The sequence below is a fragment of the Carlito syrichta genome, unplaced genomic scaffold, assembly GCF_000164805.1.
Source record: "Carlito syrichta isolate Samal-C Ts95f unplaced genomic scaffold, Tarsius_syrichta-2.0.1 Scaffold104745, whole genome shotgun sequence".
Taxonomy (NCBI): Eukaryota; Metazoa; Chordata; class Mammalia; order Primates; family Tarsiidae; genus Carlito; species Carlito syrichta.
The window spans coordinates 79955-91453 of NW_007048841.1; the positions used below are offsets into that span (position 1 = coordinate 79955).

The 11499-nt window shown below is 49.8% G+C and overlaps 1 protein-coding gene across 3 annotated transcripts in view; it reads left to right on the forward strand.

Moving 5' to 3' along the window:
* The window catches only part of ACVR1B (activin A receptor type 1B), a 44357-nt gene that overhangs the window by 31091 nt on the left and 1767 nt on the right, over window positions 1-11499 (forward strand). For 2 of the 3 annotated variants that reach the window (XM_021716251.1, XM_021716254.1), the window contains 5 exons: window positions 2049-2216; window positions 3545-3701; window positions 4925-5049; window positions 8815-8945; window positions 10233-10657. In XM_021716251.1, coding sequence (XP_021571926.1) covers window positions 2049-2216; window positions 3545-3701; window positions 4925-5049; window positions 8815-8945; window positions 10233-10358 — 707 coding nt within the window. In that variant the 3' untranslated portion in view covers window positions 10359-10657. Of the gene's footprint in view, window positions 1-2048; window positions 2217-3544; window positions 3702-4924; window positions 5050-8814; window positions 8946-10232 lie in introns of all 3 variants that reach the window. The other variant, XM_008065997.2, reaches the window with a different exon arrangement.

The following is an 11499-nucleotide window of genomic DNA, read 5'->3' on the forward strand; positions in this document are numbered from 1 at the left end:
TAGCTGAAACTACAGGCGCGCGCTACCACGCCTGGCTAATTTTTGATTTATTGGAGAGATGAGGTCTCACCAAGTTGCCCAGGCAGGTCTCGAACCCGCAGGCTCAGGCAATCCACTCACTTCAGCCTCCCAAAGGCACGGGATTACAGGCTGAGCCACCGAGCCCGGCACATATTTTTTAAAGGATCAAAACATGTCTTCTTTTTTTTTTTTTGAGTTAGAGTCTCACTCTGTCGCCCAGACTGGAGTGCAGTGGTATGCACGCCCGGCTAATTTTTGATTTGTTGTAGAGATGAGGTCTTGCCAAGTTCCCCAGGCGGGTCTCGAACCCGCGGGCTCAGGCAATCCACTCACCTCAGCCTTCCAAAGTGCTGGGATTACAGGCTGAGGCACCGAGCCCGGCATCTTCTCTTTTTTTTTTTTTTTTTTTGAGTTGGAGTCTTACTCTGTTGTCCAGGCTGAAGTGCAGTGGTATGCTCACGTCCACCCCAGCGTCAACCTGCTGGACTCTGGTGATCCTTCCACCTTAGCCTTCCTAGTAGTCAGAACTATAACCATGTGCTACCACACTTGGTTAATTTTTGATTTATTGTAGAGATGAGGTCTCACCAAGTTGCCCGGGCTGGTCTCGAACCCTCAAGCTCAGGCAAACCACTTGCCTTGGCCTCCCAAAGTGTTGGGATTACAGGCTGAGTCACCAAGCCTGGCCAACATGTCTTCTCTTTTAACTTCCTGGCAGGGTCAACAGGACTTAGGGGCTGGTCAGGTGTGAGAAGCAGTGTGTCTGGTGGGCCCTTGTTTGTGGTAAGGGAAGCCAGTGCTGTGTGTTTTTCGGAGCTCTTCCCTTGATTGATTCTGGCAGCTTGTGTCAATCAGGATCTGGTGGTCGGAACCAGTGCCAGGGCCAAGGAGGGAGGAAAACTAGACACCTTCATTCCTGCCTTTTTAACATGATGTCTGTAGTATGGTGCCCTGGAATTTCAGAAATTTCAGCTCAATTTCTGGTCTTCCTATGGACAGCAACATGGCTTAATTAGTTCTGGCTTTTGGTATTTCTAGTTCTCCCTCCCTCTGCCTTCTTCCTTTCTGGGAGGACTTTGAAGTGGGCTGTGTCTGCATTGAAAAGTTGTTTTGTTTGCTTTGTTTTTGTTTTTTGTTTTTTTTTTTAGAGTCTCACTTTGTCACCCAGGCTAGATTGCAGTGGCGCGCCTATGGCTACTGCATCCTTGACCTGCTGGGTGATCTTCCCACCTCAGCCTTCTAAGTAGCTTGAAATTACATGTGTGCACCACCGTACTCAGCTTACTTATTTATTTACTTGTTTATTTATTTATTGTTTATTGTAGAGATGAGGTCTCACCAAGTTGCCCAGGCGGGTCTTGAACCCCTGGGCTCAGGCAATCCTCTCACCTTCACCTCCCAGAGAGCTGGGATTACAGGTGTAGCCACCACACCTGGCTGAAAAGCATTTTTTTGGCCCAGAATGCAGTAATGCATAAAGAAGATCTTTCCTGCTCTCACAGAGAGCATGTAGCTTGGTAAGAGCAACAGACTGAAAGAAACATCACAAGCGAGATGGGCAGTGTGCAAAGGGTCCCTGGGCCACAAAGGACCTCCAAGCATGTGTTCCTAGGTGTGGCGAACGTAGCCCCTTGTGGTTCTCCCCCACAGAGGAGAGAATCTTGTCAGGACCAAAGCCATGTTGCAGACAGCTGGTGATACCTGCTTTTCGCCCTGAGCTTATGCTTCCTCTCTCCTGGGTGCCTCACGTGTCAGATTCACCATCAAAATGGAATTCTGCTCAGAATCCTCCAGCCCACCTGAAAGAAGTAAGGGAGCAGTCCTAGGAAAGAAATGGTGTTGCCATGTCCCTGCAGAGCCTAAAACTGGTAGCCCACTGTCAGTGGGCCGGGCATAGAGGGGCATCAGGAGGCGTGGAGGGAAGCACTGTATATGCAGGAGTCAACTTGGATTTTGTGCTGTACGTGGTCATCTTCTCCAACCTTGGATTTTTTGCTGACGGTTACACTTTCTGTGTTTGTCTGCAGATAATGGCACCTGGACACAACTATGGCTTGTCTCTGACTATCACGAGCACGGCTCCCTGTTCGATTATCTCAACCGGTACACAGTGACGATCGAGGGCATGATTAAGCTTGCGCTGTCGGCTGCAAGTGGGCTGGCGCACCTGCACATGGAGATTGTGGGCACTCAAGGTACGTGGACCAGCCGGGGAATGGGGCCAGGGCAGGCCTTGAGAGCCTGAGCCGCCGGGCTCGGTGGCTCAGCCTGTAGTCCCGTGCTCTGGGAGGCTGAGGTGAGTGAATTGCCTGAGCCTGCGGGTTCGAGACCCGCCTGGGCAACTTGGCGAGACCTCATCTCTACAATAAATCAAAAAAATCAGCCGGGCGTGGTAGCGCGCGCCTATAGTTCCAGCTACTTGGAAGGTGGAGGCGGAAGGATCGCCGGAGCCCAGCAGGTCGAGGCTGCAGTGGCCGGGAGCGTGCCACTGTGCTCCAGTCTGGGTGATGCAGTGAGACTCCAACTCAAAAAAAAAAAAAAAGAAAGAAAGAAAGCCTGAGTAGTCCTCGCTTGGTGTCGGGGACACTTTCTCCTGAGGAGGTTGGGGCTGGGCCTCCAGAGCTGTGGTCCAAAGGGCAGAGGTGTGCACTTTCCCTGGCTTTCCCTCCAGGCTGTTCTCCTCCCCTCTGTCCCTAGAACGCCCTCAGGGTCCTGTAATGTCTGTGTTCAGTTATCTGCCAATCGGTGGCTTGATGTAGTTGTTTGTTACTGAGGAGTAATCGCCTCAGAAGCCCACAGCACACATGTAAAAGAATGGAACTAAAAGGAGAAACCGGTGCAGCGGGAACATGACTTTAGTAATTTTTCACACCTTCACTGCAGGGGACTGCTGGCCTAAAGGCTGCTTGGTGGATTAGACTTTATTAATCTGGGAAGGTTTTCTGGAGAAAAAGACCTCGAGCTCTACTGCTTGTTGACTGTCATGTCAGTCTTTGGGATCCCCTGGATCTTGTCACAGTGGCAAGTGGTCTCTGCTGGCTGGCTGACCAGGGCCACAGCTCTCGCTGGCCACGATACGAAACTGACCATGAAAGTCGGGTCCTGTTCCTAGCCCACGCGGTGCCATTAGGAGTCCTCTTCTTTGGGCCTGTCTGATCTGAGAACTAGCCGGCAGCTTCCCTTTGAACTCCTCAGCTGACTATACCTGAGCACTCTTGTTCAGGGAAGGTGAGCGGTGGTAATATTAATAGTAATTGTAGCAAAATGCACATGTCCCTCTAAGGTCTTTCCTTAACCTGTGTTAATGCATCGAATCCTTGCGACAGTCCCATGGAGTCAGTATTGTCCTTCTGATTTTATGGATGAGAAGACTGAGGTACAAATGGGTTAAGTTGCTTTTCAGGGTCACTGGGTTAGCGGGAGGCAAAGCCAGGACTCGAACCCACACAGTCTGACTGTGGAGTCTGTGCTTTTGACGTTTATTCTAGCTCTCTTTAAAGATCCCTGTTTTTTTCCCTGCCAGGGAAGCCTGGAATTGCTCATCGAGACTTAAAGTCAAAGAACATCCTGGTGAAGAAGAATGGCATGTGCGCCATTGCAGACCTGGGCCTGGCTGTCCGTCACGACGCAGTCACTGACACCATCGACATTGCCCCGAATCAGAGGGTGGGGACCAAACGGTAGGAGGGCCTGGGCCTCTGTTCTTGCTCTGCAGCTTGTCCTTAGTATCCCATGTGTGCCCTTTCCCATGTGCACAGGAGAAGGAGGTCTAGAAAAAGGAGGTGAGGGCCTTGCTCTCAGACCACAGCGAGGTGACTTGAACACCCACTCCCACACGGGAAGGCCACAGTTGCACCTGACAGACACAGGCACCAAGAGCACAGCTCCGTAAAACTGTGTACACAGCGGGGGTAGTGGTGTGGGGTGGGGACAGAGCAGAAGACTCAAACAGGATTTGGAAGGGGGTCGGCACCAGGCTTGAATGCGGGAAGAAGAGGGCAGTGCTGCCGTCCAGAAGGGGCTTGTGCGGAGAGCCCTGCTGGATGCAGTGAGGATCTTCTGCCTGGGGTCTGAGGGGCAGGTTTGCCAGGCTGCCGCAGAGGTACTAGGGTGGAAATGGGGGACACCTGTGAGGTTCGTGGGCCTGCTTCCCACTGCACACAGACACAAAGGAAGAAGAGTGATTGCAAATTGACTTCGCTGGTTGGGAATGGGACTACTGTTTAATAGGATTGAAAAGAAAGAGCTCCGTCTGCTGAATCTAAATGAATTTCATTTAGTTGTGCTACTACCTTTTTTCACTCTTTTGACCCGAATGATTACAGCTTCTCAGGGCCCGGAGTGTGAGGGGTCTCAGGCGGTCCCCTGATTTCTTGTGGGGGGAGGGTGACTCGAGTAGAGGCCATTATTCATATTTGCTCTCAGTCACTATGGGTGACGCTGACCCCCTCTAGAGTTAATTTTCACGTGTCTGTAGTCAGGTAAGATAACCAAAGATGTTCAGAATGAAATTGAAGCTCAGCTTGTCACTGTGACTCCATTCAATAAGGTGGAAGCCCCCAGAAACAGCCAGGTCTTACGTGTTGTGACGGCCCTGTGACCCACATCACTAGAACTTCTGCCAAGAAGTATAGACCTGCTTCAGCTAAACAGATCTTGATTTTAAAAATAGAAATACAGAGTAGCCTAATCTCACTGAATCCACACTGCAATGTTTACCTTCAAACCTGAAACGTGGAGTTTGCCATGAAGAGGTATCGCACGAGGTATCGCACGTCCTCTGCCCCAGGGGATTGTATCGGGTGTTGCTCTCTCACATTCAGGGGACTTCCTATCAATACTTAGACTTAAAGAGCGCAGGCATCATCTTCTATCCATGACCACATTTGTTTTGCTGTTGCAGGTACATGGCCCCCGAAGTGCTTGATGAAACCATCAACATGAAACACTTTGACTCCTTTAAGTGTGCTGATATCTATGCCCTCGGGCTTGTGTACTGGGAGATCGCACGCAGATGCAATTCCGGAGGTATCTTGCTTTTTTGCCTTTGCTTGCTCCTCCCTCCCAGTTCCCAAGGGGAGCTGGTGTCTCACTGCCCGTTTTCTTTGTACAACCTGTTGGATGCCTGTGCCAGGGCCTGGTCACGCTGGCGACTCTCATCAAAGGTGTGGGGCTTGGAGGCAGCTGTGCTAAGGGTGTGTTTACTCTTTAGACCAGCTTGTTGAGTCGTGTTTTATGCTGTGGTAACCCTTCCGGAGGCCCATTTCGCTTTAAAAAACAAAACAAACCCAAAACACATCATCAGGGACATGCCCTGGGTAGGAGCAGTACAGGTTCCATGCAGGAGTCTCCTTGACGGCAGAGGCCACGTGCTCGAGCCACGTTTTGGGATCCCTGGTGTTTCATTGCTAGATAATAGCGGTCATTTCTGAATTTGCAAGTGTGCATAGAATTTTCTCAAAATGAGTTATTTTTTCTCCCACAATTAAAAATAAACTGGTATTTGCAACTTCTTATTCATGTCAGAATCCAGTAAAAGATAGTATCAGATTTAGCAGAAAACACTTTTTATTGTCAATTTAGGATATCAGTATGTTATGAAAACCTCTAAGCATCTGCCACATGATCAAGTTCCAGAACCTTCAGAACCCTGCCCTTGGCCATGTGTCTCTTATACTAGAGATTCAAGGGCAGCGGAAGTGGCCGAGTTAAAAAGAATGGGCAGGTCTTCCAGTAGAACACTCTGGTATCACTGCCCTCTTCCAACTGTGGTATGTTGGGTGAGATCGAGACTGGAGGTAGTGTCCAGGTGTTATTTGTAGAATTGTACCTCTTAAATTCTAATCCAAATATGCAGATAAAACAGACTAAGAAAATCTGGCCATACGGGTCTTACAATGTAAAGAAGTGTATTTCTTCTTTCTCATGACATCCAGGAATTGGGGTTAAATATATATAATACTAAGTCAAGTATAGTGGCTCACACTTGTAATCCCAGCACTTTGGGAGACAGAGGTGAGAGGATTACCTGAGTCTAGAGGTTCGAGACCAACCTGGGCAACTTGGTGGGACCTTGTCTCTGCAATAAATCAAAAAATTAGCTGGGTGTGGTGGCACATACCTGTGGTTCCAGCTACTTGGAAGGCTAAGGTGAAAGGATCGCCTGAGACCAGCAGGTCGAGGCTGTAGTGGCCATGAGCATGCCACTGCACTCCAGTCTGGGTGACAGAGTGAAACTCCAACTCAGGAAAAAAAAAGCTAGCATTTATTTGCTGCTTGCTATATATAAACTCATTTAATCTTTACAACAGACTTATGTAGGCAGTAAGTACTATTATTGTTACCATTTTGCAGTTGAAGAAAATGAGTCAATAGAGAGGTTAGGTTACTTGTCTAAGGTTACACAGCTAGTAAACTGATTCGGGCTCCAACAGGTTGAGGCCAGAGCTTACGTTTTTAACTACCCCTTCGATAATCACCAAGTCAAACTCTCTGTTTAAAAACCTTTCCCAGCTGGGCACAGTGGCTCACTCCTATAATCCCAGCACTTTGGGAGGTGGAGGCGAGAGGATTGCCTGAGTCCAGGGGTCAAGACCAGCCTGGGCAACTTGACTAGACCTGGTTTCTACAATAAATCAAAAATTTAGGCAGCATTGTGGCACGTGTCTGTAGTTCTAGCTACTTGGAAGGCTGAGGAGGAAGATTGCCTGAGTGCAGCAGGTCAAGGCTGCGGTGGCCATGAGTGTGCCATTGGACTCCAGCCTGGGTGACAGAGTAAGACTCTGACTAAAAAAAAAAAAAAAAAATCTTTCCCAGTAGCTCAACATATCAAGATTTTTTTCTGGAAAAGGGCATGAGAAAAATGCATTGGATTTTTCATGTTTTATTGTAGAAAATCTTTCCGTTTGTAACTTTGAAAGATAAGGACTTGGGCAAACCCTTCGGGTCCCCTCCTACTGTGGGGAGTTTTTCTGTCCTCTCAATAAATCCTGCTTAAAAAAAAAAGATAAGGATTTAATTTATATTTTAAAATTTTTTCTCCTGCTGTGTTGCCTAGGCTGGTGTAAAGCTCCTGGCCTCAAGCGATCCTCTTGCCTTGGCCTCCCAAAGTGCTGGGATTACAAGCATGAGCCACTACAGCTGGTCAAGATAAGGACTTAAAAAATGCAATACTGGCTGGGCTCAATGGCTCAGCCTGTAATCCTAGCACTTGGGGAGGCCAAGGTGAGTGGATTGCCTGAGCCCACGGGTTTGGGACCTGCCTGGGCAGCTTGGCGAAACCTCGTTTCTACAATAAATCAAAAATTAGCCAGGTGTGGTAGCTCGCGCCTGTAGTTCCAGTTACTTGGAAGGCTGAGGCGGAAGGATCGCTGGAGCCCAGCAGGTCGAGGCTGCGGTGGCCGGGAGTGTGCCACTGCACTCCAGTCTGGGCGACAGAGTGAGACTCCAACTCAAAAAAATATAAATGCAATACTGTTACCACACTTCCCAAATGAACATTAATTCTGAGTGTCCTTTAACACCTAGTCAATGTTCCAACTTCCCCAGTTGTCTCCTAGTTTTTTAAAAGTTTGCCCAAATCAGGGTCCAAGTAAGTTTCATCCCTTGCAGCTGATCGGCACACCTCTCACTGTCTCTTCTAATCTACAGGTTCCGTTTCCTCCCCCCCACGCTTTATTTCATCAGAGAGCTCAGGTCATTTTTCCTGTAAAGTTTCCCAGGCTAGATCTTGCCAACTGCCTCCCATGGAGGTCACATATTCTAGTCTTTCTGGTGTTTCCTATGATTTGCGGCTGGAGTCATATCTGGGTTTTTTTTCGCAAAAATCTTTCATAGGGTTTATTCTGTACTTCTGTTACAAATCATATAATGTTGGTATCTTTCTTTTTTTCTTTTTTTTTTTTTTTTGAGTTGGAGTCTCACTCTCGCCCAGACTGGAGTGCAATGGCCGCTCCTGGCCACCGCAGCCTCGACCTGCTGGGCTCCAGTGATCCTTCCAAGGAGCCTCAGCCTTCCAAGGAGCTGGAACTACAGGCGCATGCTGCCACGCCCGGCTAATTTTTTTATTTATTGTAGAGATGAGGTCTCTCCAAGTTGCCCAGGCGGGTCTCGAACCCATGGGCTCAGGCAATCCACTCACCTCAGCCTCCGAAAGGCGCGGGATTACAGGCTGAGCCACGGTATCTTTCTTATTGTGATGTTAACAGGCCATGATGATCTTGTCCAAATCCAAATCCATTAGAGGTTGAAAAATGCCAGTATTTTGATTCTATCAACCTTCTGTTTTAAAGTGAAACTTCCCCTAATTCTCTTTTTGGTTTCCAAGATGTATAGTTTGAATAGGAAAGGCAGGAAAAATACTTGATTCTTTCCATGTATTTATGATTTTTCACAATAACGAAGTCATTTCATAGCATTCCACAAAGGTGACTGAGGTTTTTCTTTTAGAATCATTATGGACCGGTGGGTTTGAAAACAGTTGTTTCCATCAAAGTTATGGGTCTTATTGTTATGCATCTTTGGACAGTTGGGAGCTCTTCAAGTTGGTGCATTTAGATGTGACCCCAGTAACCTTTGATCGATCGTTTCCTTGCTTTGTGGCGTGAAAAATGTTTCTGGATACTCTTGTGTATTTCTTGTCCCATGCCTAGAATCAGCCAGCTTCTCCCAGGAGCCCTAGTTCATCGTAGTGAGTGGTGGTATTTAGAGACCACAGTGTGGATGTTGTCATTGACTTGTGAGTAATCTCTTCTCTCTGTTGATAACTTAGGTAGATATTGTCTTTTCTCCCAGGAGTCCATGAAGAATATCAGCTGCCATATTACGACTTAGTGCCCTCTGACCCTTCCATTGAGGAAATGCGAAAGGTCGTTTGTGACCAGAAGCTGCGTCCCAACATCCCCAACTGGTGGCAGAGTTATGAGGTAAGAAGCTCCCCTGCCTCCTGCACCTCTTCATCTGCCTGACCCCTCTGCCTTATAAAAGTTCTTGACAGTGGGGTCAGCCAGTAGTTACTATTAGATGCTGTTATGTACTAAGCCCTTTGGGGCTGCAGTCCCTTACCCTGGGCACTGCAGGGAACCCTTTGGAATTGACAGGTGAGTAGAAGAAAAAGGCACATCCCTGGACACGCCTGAGGAAGGTGGTCATCAAGAGACAGAGACAGAAACTGAACCTGGAGCTGTTAGACGGGTCACGCTGGAAAAATGACCCTGGAGCTCCAGGGCTGAGCTGAGCTCTGTGGAGTTTGAAGAGGCATCTGTAAAAGACGCTCTTAGGCCCCACGGAGAAGAATGAGGGATGGGCTTAGCAAGAGGACAAGCCCCCTAAACACTTAGGGGAAGAGAGGAGGCGACATGTGGGATGTGGTTTGGATTAGGGTGGAGAATTTGAACTTCAGAGAGATGGCAGATAAAATCATGGGGGCCAGCATTTGGTGGAAATCATTGAAAGTGAGGACAAGGTTATGACATGGATTCCTAATATGCATGGAATTCTGAGGTCTTAGAACCTTCAGGAAACAGGCTTCACCTAGCTAAGTACACACGGCCCTCCTTTTCACTCATGGCCTGCTTGTGTTTTCACACATTTATTTTTTTCCAACTTGATTGAGGTATAATTGACAAATGAAATTGTAACTAAGGCGCACAACACGCTGATTGGTGCATGCAGTTATTGTGAAGCGATGACCACACACCTCTCACCTCAGCCAGTGGCCTTTGTGTGATGAGAGCAGTTGAAGTCTTCTCTCAGCCTGTTTCAGGTATACAGCACAGCGATGCTGACTCCAGTCACCCTGTTTTCCACGTGATCCCCAGAACTTAGCGTCTTCTAATGAAGTGAAGAGAGCTGGGCCCTGCTTTTAAAGAGTGTGACCACTAGAGGGCATTTCTGCCTTTGGGAACAAATTGCTCAGTTCATGTCTGAGCGGTGCCTTCTCATTGTGTAACACGGTGGCATTTTTCAAGGTCTTCCTCGAATCCTCAGGGCAGGGTTTACTTCAGAGGGTGAGGTGTGGAAAGAGCTGGTCATTAGCTGCAGCTTTTGCCTTCCCTGCTCGGCCTGTTCCTTAAGGAAGAGCTGGGGGTTGGGGAAGTTTGCAGAGCATTTCCCTAAGTTGGGCACACTCAGCCAGACTGCACTGAGGGGGGCCGGCGGACCGGAAGGACTCGCCCAGGGCCGGTCGGCTGATGGCTCTGGTCTCTCGGCAGGCGTTGCGGGTGATGGGCAAGATGATGCGCGAGTGTTGGTACGCCAACGGTGCGGCCCGCCTCACCGCCCTGCGCATCAAGAAGACCCTTTCACAGCTCAGCGTGCAGGAAGACGTGAAGATCTAGCTCTGCTCTCTCCCCTGCACGCAGCTCTGGGCAGCAGAACTCCACGCCGCTGCCACGTCGAGCGTACGATGGAGGCCTACCTCTCGTTTCTGCCCAGCCCTCTGTGGCCAGGAGGCCTGGCCCGCAAGAGGGACAGAGCCCGGGAGACTTGCTCACTCCCATGTTGGGTTTGAGACACAGACACCTTTTCTACTTACCTCCTCATGGCACGGAGCCTCTGAGAGTGAATTGTGTGGAGAACTCGATGCCACAGCTCAGACCGGTTGTCGTGGGAAGTCCTGCAAGCCCGGTGCATCTGGTGCACAGCCAGGAATGGTGAAGGGGCGGCCCGGGGGAGCGGAGTTGTCCCAGTGCTGAGCGGCACTGAAAGCTTTCCTCCGGGACCAGCCCACGTGCACCGCAGGGGCCTGGCAGCTGATGCTCAGCCCCTCTCACAGGCAGCTCTGAGCCCCGTGCAGCCCTCCTTGTGGACACCGGAGGGGCTGCCATTGGAAATGGAATCTGCCGCCTGTCTGTCCAGCCGTGTGTGCATGTGCCGAGGTGCGTCCCGTTGTGCCTGGTCCGTGCCATGCCCTTACACGTGTGTGTGTGCGTGTGTGTGTCTGTCGGTGTGCACTTACCTGCTTGAGCTTCCTTGCATGTGCAGGTCGGGTGTGGTTGTCATGCTGTCTGTGCGTGCTGGTGCCTCTGTTCCGTAGTGAGCAGCATTGAGTTGCCCTGGTGCCCTTCCCCGGAGGCCTCTTCCTCTCCCGCCCCAGCCCCTCGTGCCACGTGGTACTGTGTCCGGCAGGCTGCTCTGCTCACCCCAATGTCGACACAGCTCTCCTCCTCCGTTTCAGACTGTGGAACCAAAGCTGGCCCAGTTGTCTATGGCAGACGGGTCAAAATGTGAGCGAAGCAGGTGGGCCGGGCTGGGCAGGAATCTGGGTGGGCGCTTGGGTGTCGTGGTCAGCGTTGGCCGTGGGAAATGAACCAGCCCAAGGACATTGTCAGTGGCATCGAGGAAGGGCCAAGAATGTGAAGCCAGATCTTGGAACTCAGATTGGAATGTCACATCTGTCTTTCGCATCCCAGACTCTGGAAACAGCGGTGCACATTTTCGGCGGTGGTGGGACTGGGGTGGGGCAGGCAAGGGGGGAGG